The 20,230-nt window shown below is 43.2% G+C and overlaps 1 protein-coding gene across 1 annotated transcript in view; it reads right to left on the bottom strand.

The window, feature by feature from the left end:
• Nucleotides 1-20,230, bottom strand: part of PLXNA2 (plexin A2) — a 316,420-nt gene that overhangs the window by 274,005 nt on the left and 22,185 nt on the right. The window contains exon 2 of the mRNA XM_027871180.1: nucleotides 3,012-4,277. Coding sequence (XP_027726981.1) covers nucleotides 3,012-4,199 — 1,188 coding nt within the window. The 5' untranslated portion in view covers nucleotides 4,200-4,277. The remainder of the gene's footprint in view (nucleotides 1-3,011; nucleotides 4,278-20,230) is intronic.

Raw genomic sequence — 20,230 nt, 5'->3', positions numbered from 1 at the left:
TGTGTGTGTGTGTATACTCCCAAAAGTTTTAATGCAGTTCAAAGCTATTAAAGCTCTGAACTGCACTAAGACTTTTCGGACAGTGTGTGTATATGTGCACATGTGCATTCACACACATATACATATAACACACACATATTTATACATGCATGCGTTCATGCAAACACATATACACACATGTTACATACATGTCTGTATCCCCAGTATTCAACACAGAGCCTCCTTGCACACAACAGGTACTTAATAAGATGTTTGTTGAATGAATACTTATCCATACGGGGATTTCCTTAGACCTAAGTTATACCCAGGTGCCTCATTGTGGCTGGATTATGGTCTTGGCTTTTCAAAAGGGATGGCCCTAGAGGGCAGGGTCTGGCAGGCCCTTCCAAGATGTTGAGGTTTCCAGGAGGGCCCAATGATGGACTGTGCTCTGACATTCTTAGAAACAGCCTCTAGCTAGGTTCAGAGCTAGGGTGACTGGTCACTTAGTGATTGGTTGTTTTGGCCACAGAGACTAGAAAAGCCCATCTCCTAATCCAAGCTTTCCAACAGGGCCAAAGCCACAGTCCCTGGGCTAAGAGAGACAGGCAGTCTGTAGGACACAGCCCTCTACTCTTGTTTCGTTCTACATCTGGGAAGGGAATGACCTCCAGTACACATATAGCAATGAAATCACAGGTCTTTGAAATATCAGGGAATATCTAAGAAGGGTTACATAATTACCTGCAGCAAATACAAATACATGGGCAGCTAGGTGGCACAGTGGATAGAACACAGGGCCTGGAGTCAGGAAGACCTGAGTTCAAATCTAGTCTCAGACACTTACTAGCTGTGTGACCCTGGGCAAGTCACTTAATTCTGTTTGCCTCAGTTTCCTCATCTGTAAAATAAGCAGGAGAAGGAAATGGCAAACCACTCCTGTATCTTTGCCCGGAAAACCAAATGGAGTCAAAGAGTGGGACATGACTGAAAATGAGTGAACAACAAATACGAAAGAAAAAGTTTAATAACACATACTGCCTGGCCCTTCGCTTTCTGCTTCGCCCACCACTACCTGTTCCTCCCAACCCCTCATCCTTGTCCCATGGAGAGGGGACCTAGAGAATGTTCCTCTCTGAAGCTCAGATCTGGTTGCATCTTGACCTGCAAGCTTAGCATCGCTCCAGGGGTCAGGTTCCAGGCCCTTGGTGTCCAAACCCACAAATCAGTCCTGGGCCTGGGGATGTTCTGTTTACTCATCTAGAAAATGGGGAAATTGGACTAGATGACCTCTGCGGTCCTGTCTAGCTATATGACCTTGTGTTCCCAAGGATCGTACTATGCCTCATACTGGGAATCCCTCTCTGTTCCATCTCTCCTTTGTCATGTTCTCAGCGAGTCGAACAGTCCTAGGCTTAAAGTAAAGCTAACAATGGGAGTCATAGAGAAAGAAGGGAGGGACCCATCAATCTGATTTTCTTAGAGCAATGAGCTTTAAGGCATATGACCTTGGTTTAATGCATAAGATCATAGATCTGGAGTTGGAAATGTCTTTAGAAATGAAGTGATTTGCCCCAAATTAAGAACAAGGATTTAAATTCAGGCCCTATGACTCCAAGCTAATTGATCTTTTCATGTACCTGCCACTTCTGTGTCCTCCCTCCACCACTCATTAGTCCAGTGACCTTGCACACGTTGCTTAACTCTAAACCTCAGTTTTCTCATCTGTGAAATAAGGATAATCATACAGAGCTATTGTGAGGGTCAAAGGAGGGAATGGATGTGAAAACACTTTATGAGTCACTGTGTGGCAGGCTACGAGTAACAGGCCTTTGTTTGTTCTTATTTTGATTTCTGTCATCATGGGGAGCCCCTTGCTGTATCCCTTCTTCTCTCTGGTGTCCTTATTCTCCTTACGTAACAAGTCTGGACCTGTCTCCCTGTCTCCCTGCAGCCATACAGGAGCAGAGAAGGGTGTCGGTTTCCTCTCTCCTCTGACTCAGGACAAGACAGGAATTTGCAGTTTCCTCCTGACAAGGCTCCCTCCTGCTTTGTGGGAACACCCTCTAATCCATGCAAGGGAGAATTAACCCTAATATTTCCTCCAGCCTTCCCCTGTATGTTTTTTTTCATTCTCTCCTCCTTTTCCACCCTAACTTTAGCCCACCTCATCTCAGTTTTCTCATCTGTAAAATGGGGATAATAATAGCACCTACCTCAGAGGGCTAATATAAGGATCAAATAAAATACTGTATATAAAGTGCTTTGCAAACCTTGAAGTGATATATAAATGTCAGCTATTATTATTGTTGTTATAAAAGTCATCATCATTATTGATTGATTGATTGGGCCAGATTAGGATTTAGAACTGGAAAAGATTTTAGAAACCATCTGGTTTCTAAAACTTCAATTTATAGATGAGAAAACTTAGTCTCAGAGAGAAGTAGTGATTTAAACCCAGATCTTTTTTCCCTGTTCCCTTTGGAGGCAATCTGGCCTAAAGGACTTGTCCAAGGTCACACAGCTAGTAAGTGTCTGAGGTTGGATTTGAACCCATGTCCTCCTGATTCCAAAGCTGGTACTCTATCCACCTCACCTAGCTCCCCCTAACCTAGGTCTTCCTGACTCTAGGTTCAGCACTCTATTCATTGCACCATGCTGCCTTTCAAGAAATATTCATTGAATAATGCCTATATGCAAAGCACTATACTCACTAGTAATATACTAGCAACATGATTCTTGAAATCTAGGGTCTTTCAGAACTTTAGAGATACATAGATCTGGTGAGAGGAGTAGGAAGAGATTAATAGTGAAGACCAATGGGAAATTCCCAGCCCAGAAAATCCAGGCCTCGGGGCAGTTAGGTGTTGAAGTGGATAGATCACTGAAGTCAGGAGGACAGGAGTTCAAATCCAGACACCTGATGCTCACTAGCTGTGTGACCCTAGGCAACCTAACCTCCATTGCCTCGCCAAAACAAAACAAAACTAAAACCCAGCCCTAGAGGAGAAGGGAGCTGATTGAGTCCTTACCGCTTTGGTGCACTGGACATCTTTCCCCAGCAGCCAATTGAGTTCCAGGTTGCCTTCACCCTGATAACAGGATTGTAAACGCTCTTTGATCTGGGTGTTAATGGCCCGAATGGGGAAGGCACAGAGGGCCGAGTCATCGGGAGGGTGGTGATACTGCTTCTGTCCCTTGGAGAAGATGGCAAAGAGGACGTCATCCTGGCTGCTGATGTTCAAAGCCCTGGCCAGAGAGTCTCCAGGTTTTGAGAGGTAGGCAGCCTGTAGAAGGCGGTACTCCACCCCGGCCCGAGTGCAGCCGAAGGGTAACGAGACATAGGAGTGGAACTTGGGGTCGTTCTTGCAGAGCCGCACAATGCGCGAGGTATAGAAGAGGTCACCCGCCGAATTGATGGCAACGCCTTCTGGAGTCTCAGGTTGGACGGTGAGGAAGTAGACGAAGCCACCGCTGGCGAAGCCATAAATGTAGAAGATGTCAAAATGGGAGACCAGGGCCAGGGTGTCCGAGGGGATCTTGATGAGAGAGGAGACGAAGTCGCTGTGTAACTCGTAGTCCAGCATGGCTGAGGACTCCGGATCGCGCGGAAGCTTGCGGCTGGAGAGCGTGGGGAAGTAGTCCTGCTTCCCATCGACCGCGGTGCCGATGAAGAGTGTGCCGTCTTCGCCCTCCGAGCGCACGATCACGCCGTACATGGTGCCTGTCTCGTTCACGCTGGACAGGTAGTGCTCTTTCTTGTGGGACGGCTCTACAAGTATGAAGAGGTCGTCTAGACGGAGTAACTTACAGACTCCTTGGTACAGGCTCCCGCAGGCCAGCAGGCGGTTTTCAGAGTAGTCAATGATGAGCAACTTGTTGACATTGTTGGTGAGGGTGAGCACTTCGCTGCAGGGCTGGACGATGAGGGGTGGGTAGCAGGACTTGTTGTCCTCCTCTGGTCCCGTCTTGTGGGCCACCTGGATAGTCAAGTTGCCAGATAGTTTGTAGACCCGGTTGATGGCCCCCACGTACACCGCACCCGTGCCTCTGTGCACAGTCAAGTGATTAAAGGTCCAGTCTCTGTTCTCTGAGTGAAAGGTGCTGAGTTGGGGGGTACCAGCCGTCAGGGGTAAGAGCAGCACCCAAACCACCGAGAACAGAACCACTGGCCAGCCATGTGAGTTTGGGACCCGAGGCCAAGGTCTCTTTTGTTCCATTCTGAGGGGGTGGGGAGAGGAGACGGATTCTCCAAGTTCTGGTTTATCCCACTCTCCAAGGGTGAGACTCACATGGTTCTGGAAAACACAAAGCAGAGATGGTCAGATGCAGGTAAACTTTGGAGAGACGTTGAGAGAGACCGCGCAGTGTAGTGCACCAAGGGCTGGCACTGGAGCCTCAAAAGCTTGGGTTGGAGCACAGCCTCCAGCAGATCCTGGCAATGTGACCCTGGGCAAGTTAATTAACCTCTCAGTGCTCCAGGCAACTCAGTATGACAATAAATGCAAGAAAAAGTGCAACCTACCTAACCGCAGAGGTTAGGGGAGCAGTTCCATGTAAAAACTTTTGGCCCTCCCTTCTTAGCAGAGAAGTCTGAATTTTTTTTTCTTTTTCTTTTATGGCGTATTTACAGTACCTTATTGTAATATTTGGGTTAAGTATTTGGTCATAAGCTATATGTAGGTCAATGTTAAGTAAAAGTACTTTTCTTGTGTCAAGGGTTGGTCTTTGTGTGTCATCTTTGGCTTCTAAAAAACTTCCCAAAATTTCCCATTTAATTTCTTATGCTGACCAGCAATATATCAAAACCTGATGATGAAAATCACAATGTGGGAGGGATAATTTTACTTTGGTAGAGGGAGTTTGTCCTCCAGGAGTCCCCTATCTCAATAAAAATCACAGGTCCATTCACTGTCCTATCAGAGAAAACACAAGGCAGAAATGTTGTAGAGAGGAAGAGAATTGATCACCCTTAAATAATCCCCAATCCTGCTTCCTGCATAGATTCTTAGGAATTCTTTCCTCTTTTCCTATGCTTTAATTTTTCTAACTGTAATAATGGATAGATCATTATCAATTCTTGGGCCTGCTCAAATAATCCTGGAACCTCTTCCAAGGACTGTCTTCATGATGTAAAGGTTTTTTTTTTTCTGTTAAAAGTGACTCCACATGTATTATCCCCAAAAAACCCAAATGGGGAAACTGAGGACCAGATTGAAGTTAGATGTCTTGTTCAAGGTCACACGACTAGTTAGTAACAGAACTAAGACTAGATGCTGACTCCAAGGCCAGATCATAGGGTCTTCCCAATCTAAGCTTCATACCCTAAGCATCTGATTCAAATAAAAACCTTGACTGTTTTTAGAGACTTTTTGGGAACATTTTTCAAACTCAACTTCATTCCTTTGTGTTAGATTATAATAGATCGTGTTGATATTATGCTTCAAGGTTTATAAATCTCCTTACATAGATTATTTCATTTATTCCTCACAACAGAATTATGCTATTATTATTCCCATTTTATAGATAAGGAAACTGAGGCTCAGAGAGGCTAGGTGACGGGTCCAGGTCTTACAATCAATAGAGGCTTGAGGCAGAATTAAAATCTGGTTCTTCCTGACAAGGTGATGCCTCTCATAACAACTCCCATTTACATAGCACTTTTTTTTAAAAAGGCAATTGGGGGTTAAGCAACCTACCCAGGGTCATAGAGCTAGTAAATGATTTGAACTCAGGTTTTCCTGACTCCAGGGCCAGTGCTCTATCCACTGTGCCACCTAGCTGCCCCAACATAGGACTTGAACGTTTGCAAAGCTCTGAATGTTAGTGTGTATTATCTCATCTGAGGCTTACAATGAACCTGTGAGGTAGATGCTATCTTGCTATCATCAACCCCACTTTACAGATAAAGATTTTGAGGCTGGGTAAATCACTTGCCCCAGGGTCACACAGCTAATAAGTGTAGGAGGTTGGATTGGATCTCAGGTCTTCATCACCCCAAGACCAGCACTCTTTCTCTGTTTAAACTCATTTTCTCTTATTCTATCTGCTGTGGAGTTAGAACTAATTGAACTATTTTCTCAGCAAAAGTGGGACAGAACAGTGGCTTTGGAGTCATGGGGCCTAGGTTCAAATTATGCCTCTGAGGTTTACTGTCTGTGCGAACTCAAGACTTGTCACTTCATATTTCCTCCTCTATAACATGAGATGTTTCTACTAGATGGCCCCTAAAGTTCCTTCCACCTTTAAATCCATGATCTAATCATTCTGTAAAAAGTTGGTCATAGATTTGCTCTACATGAATAATTTCGGCTCCCATTTCCCCTTACCCTTCTCTTTTGAAGACCAAATAATCCCTGTTCTTTAACCTCACAGCCAGGCACATTATCAGTAAAAAAGGCACTGCCGTTTTCCAGTTGAGTTAGGTTGGGCTAATGGCCCAAAAGTGCCACTCAGAAGGAAGAATGGCCCCAGGAAGGCAGGGTTGCTGATTCCTCATCCATTTGGACAAGGAAAGTCCAGCCACCCCCAGCAAGCTGCTTAATTCTGTATCTCGGCATTAAAGGCTGCTCAAGCTTTTGCTAATGGAAGTAGTTTTCTGGGTCATGTTCACTCAACCACACTGCACCCCATGGACACCGCAGGGTAGAGAGAAGCAGGGGGAATAGAGGTTTGTGGGTCACTCCTACTCCAGGCATTACTTGACTATTCATTTGTGAAATACAACAATAATAACCACAACTCATATTCTGACTGCACTTTAAAGTTGTTACCTGTGTAACTTTGGAGAAAAAAGCCCTTGACCATTATGGGCCTCAGTTTCTTCATCTGTAAAATGAAGGGGTTGGATCTGAGATTTCTTCCAGCCCCTGAATCAAAGGTCCTTTAAGGTTCACAAAGTGCTTATCTCACAGTGGTATTACTAAGCAGGTAGTCTAAATTGGGTATCAAATACGCAGCCTGGGTAGGGGGCGACGATGAGGATGGCTCAATCCAGATTAAAATGTAATTGGGAAATATTTAACCTAATAAATACAAATACAATAGAACACAGATCACATTAACATGGTTTTCTAAGTCAATTTGAGACCTGCAGGAATTCTTATGGATGCTTTTAGTGGTCCCTTGTTTCTACTTGAGTCTAAATGTTACTATATTGGCTTTTCATAGAAACGGAAACTGAGGCTCAGAGAAATGAAGGGGCTGAAGAAGTTGCCTGGTGTGATGGGAAGAGTTTTAAATTTGGAGTCAGAGGGTCAATTCTTTCACTTACTGCCTGTGTGAACTCTGGGAAATCACACAACTTCTCTGGGCCTTTGTTATAAAAGGTAGGGATTGGATTTGATGATCTCTGAGGTTCCTTCCACTTTAAGGGACATTCATTTCAACAAATATTTGTTGTTATTGTTCAGTCATGTCCAACTCTTCATGATCCCATTTGGAATTTTCTTGCAAGGATACTGGAGTGGTTTGTCATTTCCTTCTGTAGCTCATTTGACAGATGAGGAAACTGAGGCAAACAGGGTTAAGTGATTTGCCCAGGGTCACACAGCTAGTAAGTGTCTGAGGTCAGATTGGAAGTCAGGTCTTCCTGACTCCAGGTCCAGTGATTTATCCACTGCACCACCTAGCTGCCCTCAGCAAATATTTATTAAGTGTCTGCTGCATGTATAGTCCTGTGCTGGATAACGAGGGAGATAGGAAGTTTAGGTAGGATGCGATGTCTCCTTCTAAGGAGTTTACTTATAGTCTAGTAAAAACACATGTAATTATAACAGACAGGCTTACATGATAAATACATTAAAAGGTTGTGAAACAAAACACTGTAGGAGGTCTGAGAGGGAAGGTCCAGGGGATGCAGGGAAGATTTTACAGAGAAAGGGAATTTGAATTGAGTTTTAAAAAAAGCTATAAACAGTCAATGGGGGTGGAGGTTGAGAAGGTGTTTTAGATAGGGGGAAGTGGGAATAATGTGAGTAGAGACACAGAGATGGGAGAGTTGTTGTTCAGTCATTTGTCATGTCTGACACTTTGGGACTCCATTTGGGGTTTTCTCAGCACTTTTACTGGAGTGGTTTGCCATTTCCTTCTCTAGCTCATTTGACAGATGAGGAAACTGAGGCAAACAGGGTTAAGGGACTTGCCCAGCGTCACACAGCTAGTAAGTGTTTGAGGTCAGATTGGAAGTCAGGTCTTCCTGACTCCAGGCCCAGTGCTGTATATACTGTGCCACCTAATAGTTCACTTGGACTGCAACACAATTCGTGAAAGAGAAGCAATGAGATAAGTATGGAAAGGTTGAATGTCTCAGATTCTAGGGAGCCTTGAATGCAGGCAAAGAAGTTTAAACTTTACTTGGAAGGCAATCAGGAGTCACTGAATACCCTGGGTATTATTCATTCACCCCAAGCCTCAGTTTCCTTATCTGTAAGATGAGGGGATTGAATTGGGCTGGATGGCCTCTAAGGGCCTAAGAATTTTGAGCGGAGGAGCAACATGACAAGATCTAAGCTCAAGAATTGGGAAAAAGCTGTTGTGTTTGTGTTTGGGCTGTAAACATCCAAGTGGAAGGTGGAAATCTCATTCAAACACTGTTCAGGAGTCCCCTGAACCCTGCCCCATCCGGCTCAGCCAGGTTATAATTAGAACAGGACACACAGCCTTAGGTTTCACCACATTCCTTGCCTTCTAAGCCCTCCTCCAGCTCTCTCTTCTGAACCTTAGAGTCAAGCCTGACAACAGTGCCTCCCTGTCTGGGGCAGAGTCCCTGAGATAGGACCCACATACCTTGGGTCAGAGTCACCCCAAGTGCTCATTGGGGTGAGTCATGAGGTCCCAGAGGCCTCCTTAAAAAGAGGAAAGCAACTCCAGGGTGAGCCAAGGGCTGACCTCAGATCCTTCTGCCCCGGCCTTTCCGGCTGTACACACACCGGCAAAGCCTCCCTCCCCACAGGAGCTCTAGACAAGAGCTCCTCTTCGGAAGCCAGAGGGTATTTTTAGCTGCATTCCAGGGGATGGTAGCAAGACTTATATTCCATGAGAGGGAAATGAACTCAAGATAATCCTATGATATTCAGAAATTCACCCAATTCTCTAGCTGGAGGAGCACCTGGGAAGGGCATTTCCTTTCATCAGCTCCACTCCCACCATAACTTTGGGTAGGAAAATGCCCTCTTCCAATAGAAAGGAAATCAAACTCAGAGTTCAAAGAGTTAATCAGAGGCAGCTAGGTGGTGCAGTAGATAGAGCACTGGCCTTGAAGTCAGGAGGACCTGAGTTCAAATCTGGCTCAGACCAAACACCTGACACTTACTAGCTGTGTGACCCTGGGCAAATCACTTAACCCCAAATGCCTGAAAAAATAAAATAAAAATAAAAACAAAGAGTTAATCAAATCTAGCCTCAAAATCTGACCTCAGACACTTACTAGCTGTATGACCCTGGGCAAGGCACTTAACTCTGTTTGCCTTAGTTTCCTCATTTGTAAAATGAGCTGGAGAAGGAAATGCCAAACCACTCCAGTATTTTTGCCAAGAATATTCCAAAAGGGGTCATGAAGAGTCAGACGACTGAAATGACTGAACAATGACAAAATGAGGAAGATTGACATCATAACCAAGGCCCCCTCAGCTCTCAGAGGCTAGAAATGTGACCAACTTAGAGATTTCTAACCCTCTAGGTTGGGCTGAGCAGGTCAAGATTCCTCGTCAGCGACAATAGAGGCCTCTTCTCTTAGGTAGTTTGGATCTGATCAGAGTAGGTTGTTCCTGGTAGTAGGCCAAGGGATTGGGGTCCCTGGAGCCAGGGAGAAGCACTCAATTAAGAGCGGCTGTCACTCTAAGAATCTGGGAGCCTAAAGCAGCAACTTTCCCTTGCCTAGAGAGGAGATGGGACCCTCCCCAGTCATTTGACACATGTGATTTTCAGAAGTTCTGTTGACTTCAAAGATGGAGGAAGCCTGTTGCCCTAAGTGGCCAAAGTTAATGGCACTGAGCTGTGGCTCCAGTCCAGAGCCACTCTGGAAAGGGTCAAATTTCCTATCAGAATTCAGAGTTCAGGGATGGAGGAGGGTCTCAGCACTGGTTCCAAGACTTCATTTATCTTGCTCCCTGTGTCCCTGGTTTCTGAACAGCCTAAGAGTGCATTTTCAAATTTATTTTGTATATATCCTTGTATGGAATTACATTGTCTCCCTCAATAGAACGTAAGCTCCTTGAGGGCAGGTACTGGGGTTTTGTTTTTGTTTGTTTTTGGTATTTGATCCCCTACAGCCCTGCCCTAGGACTGGTTCCCTATTTCCCCATTCCTCCAGTTTCCCCTAAGTTTTCTGAACAGCCTGAAAGTAAGATTACTATCTTCAATTTAGAAGTTGTCTCCTTCAAGCAATCTGGAATTATGTCCAAAGAGTTATAAAACTGTGTTTACCCTTTGACCCAGCAATACTACTACTAGGTCTGTTTCCCCAGGTGATCAGAGAAAAAGGAAAAGAGCCTATATGTTCTAAAATATTTATAGCAACTCTCTTTGTGGTGGCAAAGAGCTGGAAATCAAGGGGATGTCCAGACAAGTTGCGGAATATGATTGTGATGGAATACTACTGTGCTATGAGAAATGATGAGCTGGTTGATTTTTTAGAAAAACACGGCAAGACTTTCAATAGAATGTGAAGGTAAGTTTTTAGAGAGGAATGGTTGTTAAAGTCTTTGTTTTTGTATTCTCCAGTACCTAGCACTGTGCCTGGTACATAGTAGGTACTTCATAAATGCTTGCTGATTAATTCAACCTGGGTGTTTCCAGTTCCTATGTTCCTATATCATCTCTAATCCAGGTATCTGCTCCCTGCTCCTGCACCAGGCTAAACTCTATCCCAGCAGATTTTTTTTTTTAATTTTAATTTTTATTTTTAGGCAACTGGGGCTAAGTGACTTGCCCAGGGTCACACAGCTAGTAAGTGTCAAGTGTTTGGTCTGAGGCCGGATTTGAACTCAGATCCTCCTGACTTCAGGCCAGTGCGCTATCCACTGCACTACCTAGCTGCTCCATCAGTAGTTTTTTGGTAGGTAATACACAATGTTTACCTCTGTCCATTTCTTCCCACCTCAGCTGAGAGGATCTCACCATCACACAAAGACAGTCTTAGGATCCAGAATTTTCTTGATTTCTCAAAAAATAATAGGAGCTCATATTTCATTTTTTATAGTTTGCAAAACACCTTTCTTCCAATGCCCCCTGTGCAAAATCCCCATTTTACAGATGAAGAAGGAGACAGACTCATACGATTGAACTGCCCATCACAGTAAATGTGACTCAGATTTTCTGACTGTGCCTCAAGAACAGCACTCTATTCAACTTCTCACTTACTTTCTTACCTTGAGCCTCAAACTAGAGGGTGTTGCTTTCTGGTATTGAACTGAGTCACCAAAGGGCCAAGTTGGATGTCTGTGACAGAGACCAAAGCCTGCGAAGTCTGTTCCACTAAATATTTTATCTCAAGGGCCTGATCCCAGAATCTCCCCAGATAAGGATCTGGGTAGCAGGTGTTGGTGACAGATCTAGATGGCACCAAATGCCCAGTTGAGGAGTTATCTGGGAGGCAGGTCTCAGTGATGGGGCAGGAAAAGAATAGCAATTAGAAGTTTGCAGTTCAGCTGAGGGTCCTGCCTGATGCTCTCTTTGCCACCTCTACACCAACCTTAACTGTTCTTCTTCCAGCAGAGAGAATTGGAAGGTCATGGCAGCGAGAACCCTGGGGTTCCAAGCATGGACGAGGAAAAGGGGAATATTAGTGGCATGGAGTCAACGGAGTGTAAGTGATGGACCTTTTGGATCCCTCCAGCTCTCTCTCTAACTGGAGAATGGAGAAAGTGGTTGGAACCCCCTTTTGCCTTGGGGTGTTGCTGACTCCTTAGAATCATATTTGCTAGAGCCAGCAGGAGATCTTGGACACCATCTAATGCAGTCCCCCCATTTTACAGATGAGGAAGCTGAGGCCCTGAGAAGGGAAGTCATTATGCCAGTAGCACACAGAAAGATAGTAGCAATAGGGCTGGGACCTAATTCCCAGTAATTCTCTTTCTATTGTACCTTGCTGCCTCTATTAGAAAGTGAAAAAAGGTTGCATATGTTTTTAGACTTTTTCAATGTATTGTTCTATTTTGCTGATTTTTTTTCCTTTCCTCTTTTTCTTTAAAAAATATTCTTTTTGGGGCGGTGGATAGAGTCAGGAGGACCTGAGTTCAAATCTGGCCTCAGACATGTAACACTCACTAGCTGTGTGACTCTGGGCAAGTCACTTAACCCTGATTGCCTCACCAAAAAAAAAAAAAGAAAAAAATATATATATATTCTTTTCTGTGTGGGATAGCTCCCTGGGAGGGGGAAAGAAAGAATGTTGAGAGACATTTAAGTGATGTAAAAATAAAAGGTATCAATAAAAACATATTAAAATGAGAAATAACCAGATATTGGATCTGACAGTCAGCTTTATTCTATCCTGGGGTGGCCCTTCTGGGGAGAGATAGGATGCCACTTGAACAGAGAGCTGTTAAGGTAATGGAGAAGTCAGCTTGAATTGGAGGAAGAGTGCAGGGAGAGGTAAAGGGAGAGCTGTGCTCATGAAGAATAAGGAAGTTAAGGTGTTAGATGAGAACAGAGATCTGGGGGAGAAATCAGAAACCAGCAAATGACTCATTAAAGCTGGAAAGGACTTTTGAGATCATGTTGTCCAATATCTTGTTTTCCAGATGAGGAAACTGAGGCCTCAAGAAGTTAGGTAATCTGTCCAAGGGTCACAGAGGTAATCAGAATACCTAACATTTATGATGTGCTTTAAACTACCTCTTTAGCTTCCACACAAACCTTTGAGGTAGCTACTATAATACCAGTTTTACAAATGAGGAAATTAAGTCTCATAAAACTTAAGTGATTTTCTCATAGTCAAAATGATAATAAGTTTTCAGGGGCAGATCTGAACCTTGGTCTTTCTTACTCCAAGGCCAGCATGGCTCCCATCTATTATATACCATGTTCTAGTAAGTAGCAGAGCCAGAATTTAATCCCACATTCTGGACTTCAATTACAAAGCTATGCACCATGCCATCTCCCATTCCTAAATGGGGGAGAACCAAGGATTGACGTTTCTCCTTTTCTGGGCTAGCCATTCCCAAAGATGAGCAAGTGGATATTGTGATGGAGAATGTCACTTCACATGCGGTCAAGTATTCCATAACAGGTCTCTCGGTACCATTGAAAATGGTGGGAAAAGCAGAGGACTAGAGGGTAGAAAATCTCAGTTCAAATCCTGGGCTCCATCCTTGATAACTCTGTAACCTCAGGAAAATCACTTCACCTGTTTGAGTTTTCCTCATCTATAAAAATAGAGTAAGAATAATCCTTCCTTTATCCTAATAATCCTGCCTCCTAGAGTTGTTGTGAGGATCCAAAGAAAAAAATGTGTAAAAATGTTTTCAAAACTGTAAATTTGCATTAAAGGAATGTGAACGTTTATCATTAAATTGAGGCTACTTCCTAAGCAAGTTCAGGTATTGCATGAGGGAAGACATTTCTGAATTCATAGAGAGCTGAAAGCAGGAATGACTGAAGTTAGATGTTAAAAAGAACTTGACTAAGGAGCAGCTAGGTGGTACATTGGATAGAGCTCTGGCCTTAGAGTCAGGAGGACCTGAGTTCAAATCAGACCTCAGATACTTGACACTTACTAGCTGTGTGACCCTGGGTAACTCAGTTTACTCCGGCCATCTCACCAAGAAAGAAAAAAAAAGAACTTGACTAGAAGGATTTTCTGGAGAACCTTCCCAAGGGAGGTTGTGGAATGTCTTTATCTGTCAATTCAACAACAATAATAATAACAATAATGTTAGTTTAATTTATAAAGCACTTTAGGTTTTGCAAAGCTCTTGGCACATTCCATCTCATTTAATCCAACCAACTCATTAAGCACCTACTAGGTGCCAGATGCTGTCTCTTGGGTCTTTTTTTTTTAAGGTAAGATAAAATAGTTACTTAAATACAGAGTAATGGATTAGATGACCTTTGTCAGCTACTTTTGGCCCAAGATTTCTATAAATTCAAGACAATTTGGCATTGTATGTTCATAGAGACTGGATCTAGCATCCTAGCTATTTGAGTGCTGTGGATGCTAAAAATCTATGTTTGGGTGTTTTGTTTTTTTTTTCCTTTCTTTTTTTCTTTTAGGTAAGGGTAGACATTTATCTGCCTGAGCAGTTACCTGAAGGCAGGGGCATGAATTAGATGACTTTTGAATGTTAGATGACATTTATAAAGAGTTGTAAGTTTTGTGAAACACTTTGCATTCATTATCTGATTTGATCCAACCAACACTTATTGACCACCTACTATGTGCTAGATGCTGTCTCTAGAGTCCTTTTTCTTTTAAGGTAAGGCTAGACAGCTCTCTGTCTGAGCAGTTACCCAAAGGCAGGGGGATGGATTAGATGACCTTCATCAGCTACTTCTGGCCCAAGATTTTTGTAAATTCAAGGCAAGGTGGGAATTAGGGACTAGCTCCAGCATCCTAGCTATTGGAAACCTGTTTGGATGTCATGTGTAGACTGTGGGCCCTTTGAATAGAATTCTAATAGTGACCTTGGAACATGTTGGGCAGCACAAGGTGAGGGAGGGGGCCAGTGGAACAGTGCCAGTAATGCCAGCAACTGAAAGGCCTCAATTAGAGTGAAAAGAGTTATCTGGTATTTAAATAATTATTAGATTGAAGGAATAATCATGGGTCTGAGCTGATTTTTTTCCCCCACTGTCACCCTGATTGTGTCTATAATATTATTATTCCAATGCCCAGGGTTCTCATTGAGAAAAGAGCAAGCAAGTCAGGGAGGGGAAAAAAGGGGGGGGCAGGGAGAAAAGAGAGGCTCATTTAATCTCCATGTGACAGGGCTGCAGGAGGGATGATTAGTCTTTTTCTTATTTCAGCTGTCACTCACTCAGAGGCAACGAAGATTGTTATTAGCGTATTTTATGCACGCGATTTAAAGGGAAAAGAGAGAAAGGGAGAGAGAGAATTTCCTACAGAAAATAACAGGACCAAAGGAACAATTTAGATGTCACTGCTGTACCAGCTGCGCTGGTTTCATTAATCGGATGTCAATTTTTTTTTCCCATAGAGTCTACTAGGCTGTGTGGAGCAGGGATTGTTATACTTCATCCCAAAGAAAGAGAGAGACAGAGAGGAAAAAGAGATAGAAAGTGAGAGCCAGAGACTGGAAGAGGGAGACAGGCAGACTGAGCAAGAGAAGAGAAAGACACATTGGAAGGGAGGTGAAAGAACAGAAGGAGCAGGAGACAAAAATAAGACATAGGGAGAGGGAGATAGAGGTAGATAGGTAGATAGAATCAGACAGAGAAGCAGACTGAGAAAGATGGACAAGAAGAGAGACAGACAGAGAGGGTGACCAAAAAAAAAAGAGAGGGAGGGAGAGAGAGACAAAAAAGGGGAGACAGGAAAGAGACAAAAAGAGAAAAGCAGAGAGGGCCAAAGAAAGACATATTGAGAGAGAGACAGATGAAGGGAGGTAGCCGGGTCCCTCCCCTCCCCCCACAAAAACCAGAGAATGAGATTGACTCAGAGGGACAGAGAGTGAAGAGGAGAGGTTTCTTAGTAAGTTCTGGAGCCCAGATTAGTTATAGTCTCTGGCTCCATATCCAGCATTTCACCTCTTTGAAAACTGATTATGGGACATGGGATCCACTGCCTTTCTATCATGGACTGAATCTCTTTTTGGTGGAAATCTCCATTGAGACACTCTTCTCCCTCACTGAGAAGATCCATGCCCCAAGGCTCAAGACACATCCTGCTCTCTTCACAGGTGAGATGGGAACTGGTGGAACCTGCTCACTGAGTAAGTGAGCGAAAGTACAAGACATGGGAACTCATCAAGATCTAAGCTGTTACTGGCCGGAGAGGAAATGGATCGATCTACTGTGGAAGGGGACAGAAGGTAGGCTCCTCTCATGCTCAAGGCCACACCACCTAAGCTGCCTGGGTACCAAAGTGGGAATCACTGGCATTCTTATAACAACTCTCTCAGACCCCAAGGCAAGATGACAGAAAAGAAGCTGGAGGAGGACATTAGCACCTCACTCCCAGGAAAGGCGAATACTTTAGGCAATGGAATAGAAGGAGGGAAAGGGAGATTGTGTTCCAACTTGAACTTTTGGGGGAGTCCTTCTTTTGAAGGTCAAGGATGAAGTAGAGGAAAGGGAGAGGAATAGAAGGCAAAGATCTCCAAGAATAACAATAATATTAATAGCTCACGTTTCTATAACGTTCTGTAGTTTTTACAAAACAGTTTTCTCACAATAGCTTATGTGAGGCAGGTGGTGCCAGAGTAGTTCTATCCTTTTACAAGGAGGTTAGGCAGGCTCTTGGGTGAGATGATTTGCCCATAGTCACAGGGCTAGACAGCAAGCAGGAGTTGGGTCTTCGGGCTGGAAATTCTGTGCTCTGTCCACTATACCACGCTGCCCAACAGCGACAATAAAAAATCTCCTAGCATTGCTAGAAGATCAGAGGGAGGCAAGAGAGGAATCTCCCCATCTCAGGGTGGAAGACTGAAGCCCAGAGAGGTGGATTGAGCAACTTGCTCTGCGTCACACAGCAAAGCGATAGTGGGCTCAAATTGAAGTCTGTCAAGGCCTCATCTGATGGGCACTCTTTATGGCATGGCTCTCTCCTCCTTATCCCGTACAAGTCCCCAGAAGTCAGTAAAGACAACACATGCTAGCCAATAGAATCTTTCTCGAATGTTTCTTGGCTCCCAGGGAGAGCTCTCTTTTCCCTTTGATTCCTGTCCCAGTTCCTCCTCCCTGATCACTGTCCTGGGACTGTGGCTTTTGATGCCAGTTATTGTTTTTTCTTCCTTCGCCCCCCCCGCCCCCCGCCCCAGGTCTTTCCAGTGGGCTCTGGTCAAACCCTGGAAACGGAGCCAGCTCTCCCAGGACCTTAGCAAAACATCCAGTGTTTGTCTTTTCTTCTGCAGGCTATTAAAGTTTGGAGTTGTCTCCTTGAATTATGTAGGACTCCAAAGACGTGTACTCATTTGGGGGCTGGGGTTTGGGGGAGGTGGGGTTGGTATCCTATTCCCGGGCTCCTCATCTTTCCAGGGCACTAGCTGGGCTGGCTTTTCGAAGCCAAAACAAGATTCATTACCCTGGGGCCGGGAGTGGGGAGATACACTGACTGACCCTGCAGACCTGCCCCATATCTCACAGGCCTGTCAGAAATCTCCCAGAATTCCCTTTATTATCTAAAGGTCACCACCCGGGCAGAGCTGAACGAGCAGCATGGTATAAACCAAACTATGAGAGCAATCAATTTCCTATAGTGCCCTCCCCTCAAATCCCCCCATCCCAACCTAATCCCTCCCCTTTTCCCTCACTCTAACCTTGTTGGAGAGCTCGCTTGTCAAAACTACCCAGGCCCCAGGCCTCTTGAGGGGTTTGGGTGAATTAGGCAGGGATGCTATTAGACTAAGAAAATCTATCAAAATTTGGGGTGTTCTCCCTGAACTGGTCCTCAGAGTTCATCCATCCCAAAGGCGGTGTCTCTTCTCTGTCTGATGTCAACTCATCTTTGTTTCTTGGCAGGACTCCAGTTAAACCACCACTAATGGCTGTGAAGTTATTCTAATCCTAAAGAGATCTGGGAAAAATAACCCTCACATTTCTTTGAAAAGTGAGGAGGAGTGAGAATAGGTCTTTAGTTTGGTTAACACAACCAAAGGCCATGTTAGTGAGTCTCTATTTGCAAACTAAATTTACAATCCTCTTCTCAACCAGGTATGCTCTGACTTAGCAAAACTTGCCAGAACTCTAGGAATGGGCTGATTTTTTTTTTAAAGGTCTACTTTCAAGTATATATCTTTCCTTTTCACAAAACATTTTTTGAAACTTATTCCCTGTCCTTTCATTAAAGTCCTATCCAATACCTCATAATAGTGAGGAGATGACCCTGGATTCTTTAAAACTATTTGCACAGGACATTAAGATATCTTAGCATAAGAGCAAGTGCTTTAGATGACTATACCATGAGAAATTACTGATTCATAAGTAGCATGATAAAAAAGTCAAATTTTTTTTCAAATAAAAGAATGAAAGGTTTATATCTTTTACAACTGTTATTTTATCAAGAGGGAAAGAATTCAAAACCACATACAGTATAGGGAAGATTTAAAAAGATAAAACAGACAACTTTGAATATGTAAATTTAAAATTTTGCTTAAACAAAATCAATGCAACTAATGTTTTTTAAAAAGATGGATTAAAGATAAAACAATCTTTGCATTAAATATCTCTATCGAAAGTCTGACATTCAGATCATAGATCTAGATCTGGAAGTTACAAGTCATCTAGTCCAAAACCTTCATTTTAAGGATGTAGAAAATGAAAGCTTGCTTGAGGTCACACAGGTGATAATTAAGTGGCAGAGTTGGATTTCAAACTACTGCAGTGGTCTTTCCACTGACCATGATAGGGAATTGACACAAAGTTGCATGATTAAGATCCATTCTTAGTAGACAAGTGGCCAAAAGATATAAATGATTTTCAAAGCAGAATTGAAAGATATCAGCAACCATTTGAAAAACTGTTCAAAATCAGAAATAATCAGAGAAATGAAAATTAAATGACTGGGAGGTTTTACTTCACACATGCCAAGTTGAAAAAGGTGGCAAAAGATAGGAAAATCCAATGTTGAAGGAACTGTGGGAAGATGGGTGTGCAAAATTTACAACTATAAATGGGTCTAGATTTTCTGGAAAATAATTTGTAATTATGCAAAATTATTAAACTTTTTATATCCTTTAACCGAGATGTCCCTGTATTGAGATTAAATATGAAAGAGGTTAATGACAGTAAAAAAAAAAGCCCTATAATGAACAAAAATATTACAGTGGTATTATTTGTAACAGTAATAATTTTAAAACAAAAGCTGTACTAAAAATTAGGGAAGAAGCAAGCGTTCCTTTTCCCCCATGGTAGTTTCAAAGGACTGCCTTGGGAAAAAAGAAAAGAAAAGAAAAAAGACAACAAAAAATGAAGAGAACCTCATACCCATCAAACCTTAACTAATGTGTTAAAAAAAAAAAACAAAACAAAAAACAAACCACATGTTTTAGCCTTGCTGTCTTTATCAGGTGAGAACACCACTTTTACTGAGTTGCAGAATCAATCAATCAAAGCTGTAAACAAATTCTAGGCACCTCTATTGAATCAATCAATCAAAATTTGGGAGTCTCAGAAGTATTTTCATTCATTTAATGAAATCAGATGATAATTCATCGGGTGTGGTATGTGTGTGTGTGTAGGGGTAAGGATAGTGAGTCCAGAGGAGTGTCACACTCCCGCTGCCCTCCCCTCATTGACCAAGTCATTGGAGGGATAGGACTAGTAATAAGCAATATATCAATATGACCTGAGAGTAGACAAGCTAAACATGAAGAAAGGCAGTTTCAGGAAGCATGCCCTTTAGTGCCAGTCACATCTCAGGAAAACTTTTTGAGGGACTCCATGAGGAAGAAAAGAACTTCTAATAATCCAAAGATGAGCCTTGTGTGTTTTCCAGGATTGAGCCCATTTCCCCCTGGACTCAGTGTGTCTTCAGTATTAGGGATGTTTTGTACTAAATGTCCTTCCAATACCACCTTAATAAATAGCTGTTTCTAAAAGCTAATTAACTCTAAATAGCTGATTGGCACAGTTTTGAGCACAACGAATGGGGTCTTGAGTGACAATACTAGAAAAAAAATATCTCTAACCCCTGAAGGTTACTCATAGAAGCCTGAGGGAAAAAGTCATCAGCCACTCTCTGGGGAACTACCTGTCAATGCCAGAGGAGATTAGGGAAGGAGCTCTGAGTGAAGCCTACAGCAAAAGTGAAGGAAACTTCAGTTCGATGTAGGGGAACCAAATTGGTGAACTTTGGAGACAGAGCTGGACATCCTAATCTCCGGCCGTGGGTCTGGACCACCAACTTGACTCAACTACTTTTTTCTCTGAGATTGTACTCCTCTCACTTATAGAAATCCCTTGAAGCATGTGATCACTGAAGGTTCTTTCTTTCCCTCTCCCTGCTCTTTTCCCTCTCTTTTCTAAGTATAAATCTTATATAGCAATCAAATACTTCCAGGGATGGGCAAAAAAAGACAGACCCCAGAGAAGATGTCACTCTGGAATAGAAAGTGTTGACAAGTTCCAGGTC

The sequence above is a fragment of the Vombatus ursinus genome, unplaced genomic scaffold (genome assembly GCF_900497805.2).
Source record: "Vombatus ursinus unplaced genomic scaffold, bare-nosed wombat genome assembly UNPS02014798.1, whole genome shotgun sequence".
In the NCBI taxonomy this organism is placed as follows: Eukaryota; Metazoa; Chordata; class Mammalia; order Diprotodontia; family Vombatidae; genus Vombatus; species Vombatus ursinus.
This window is presented reverse-complemented; position numbering and strand designations above follow the sequence as displayed.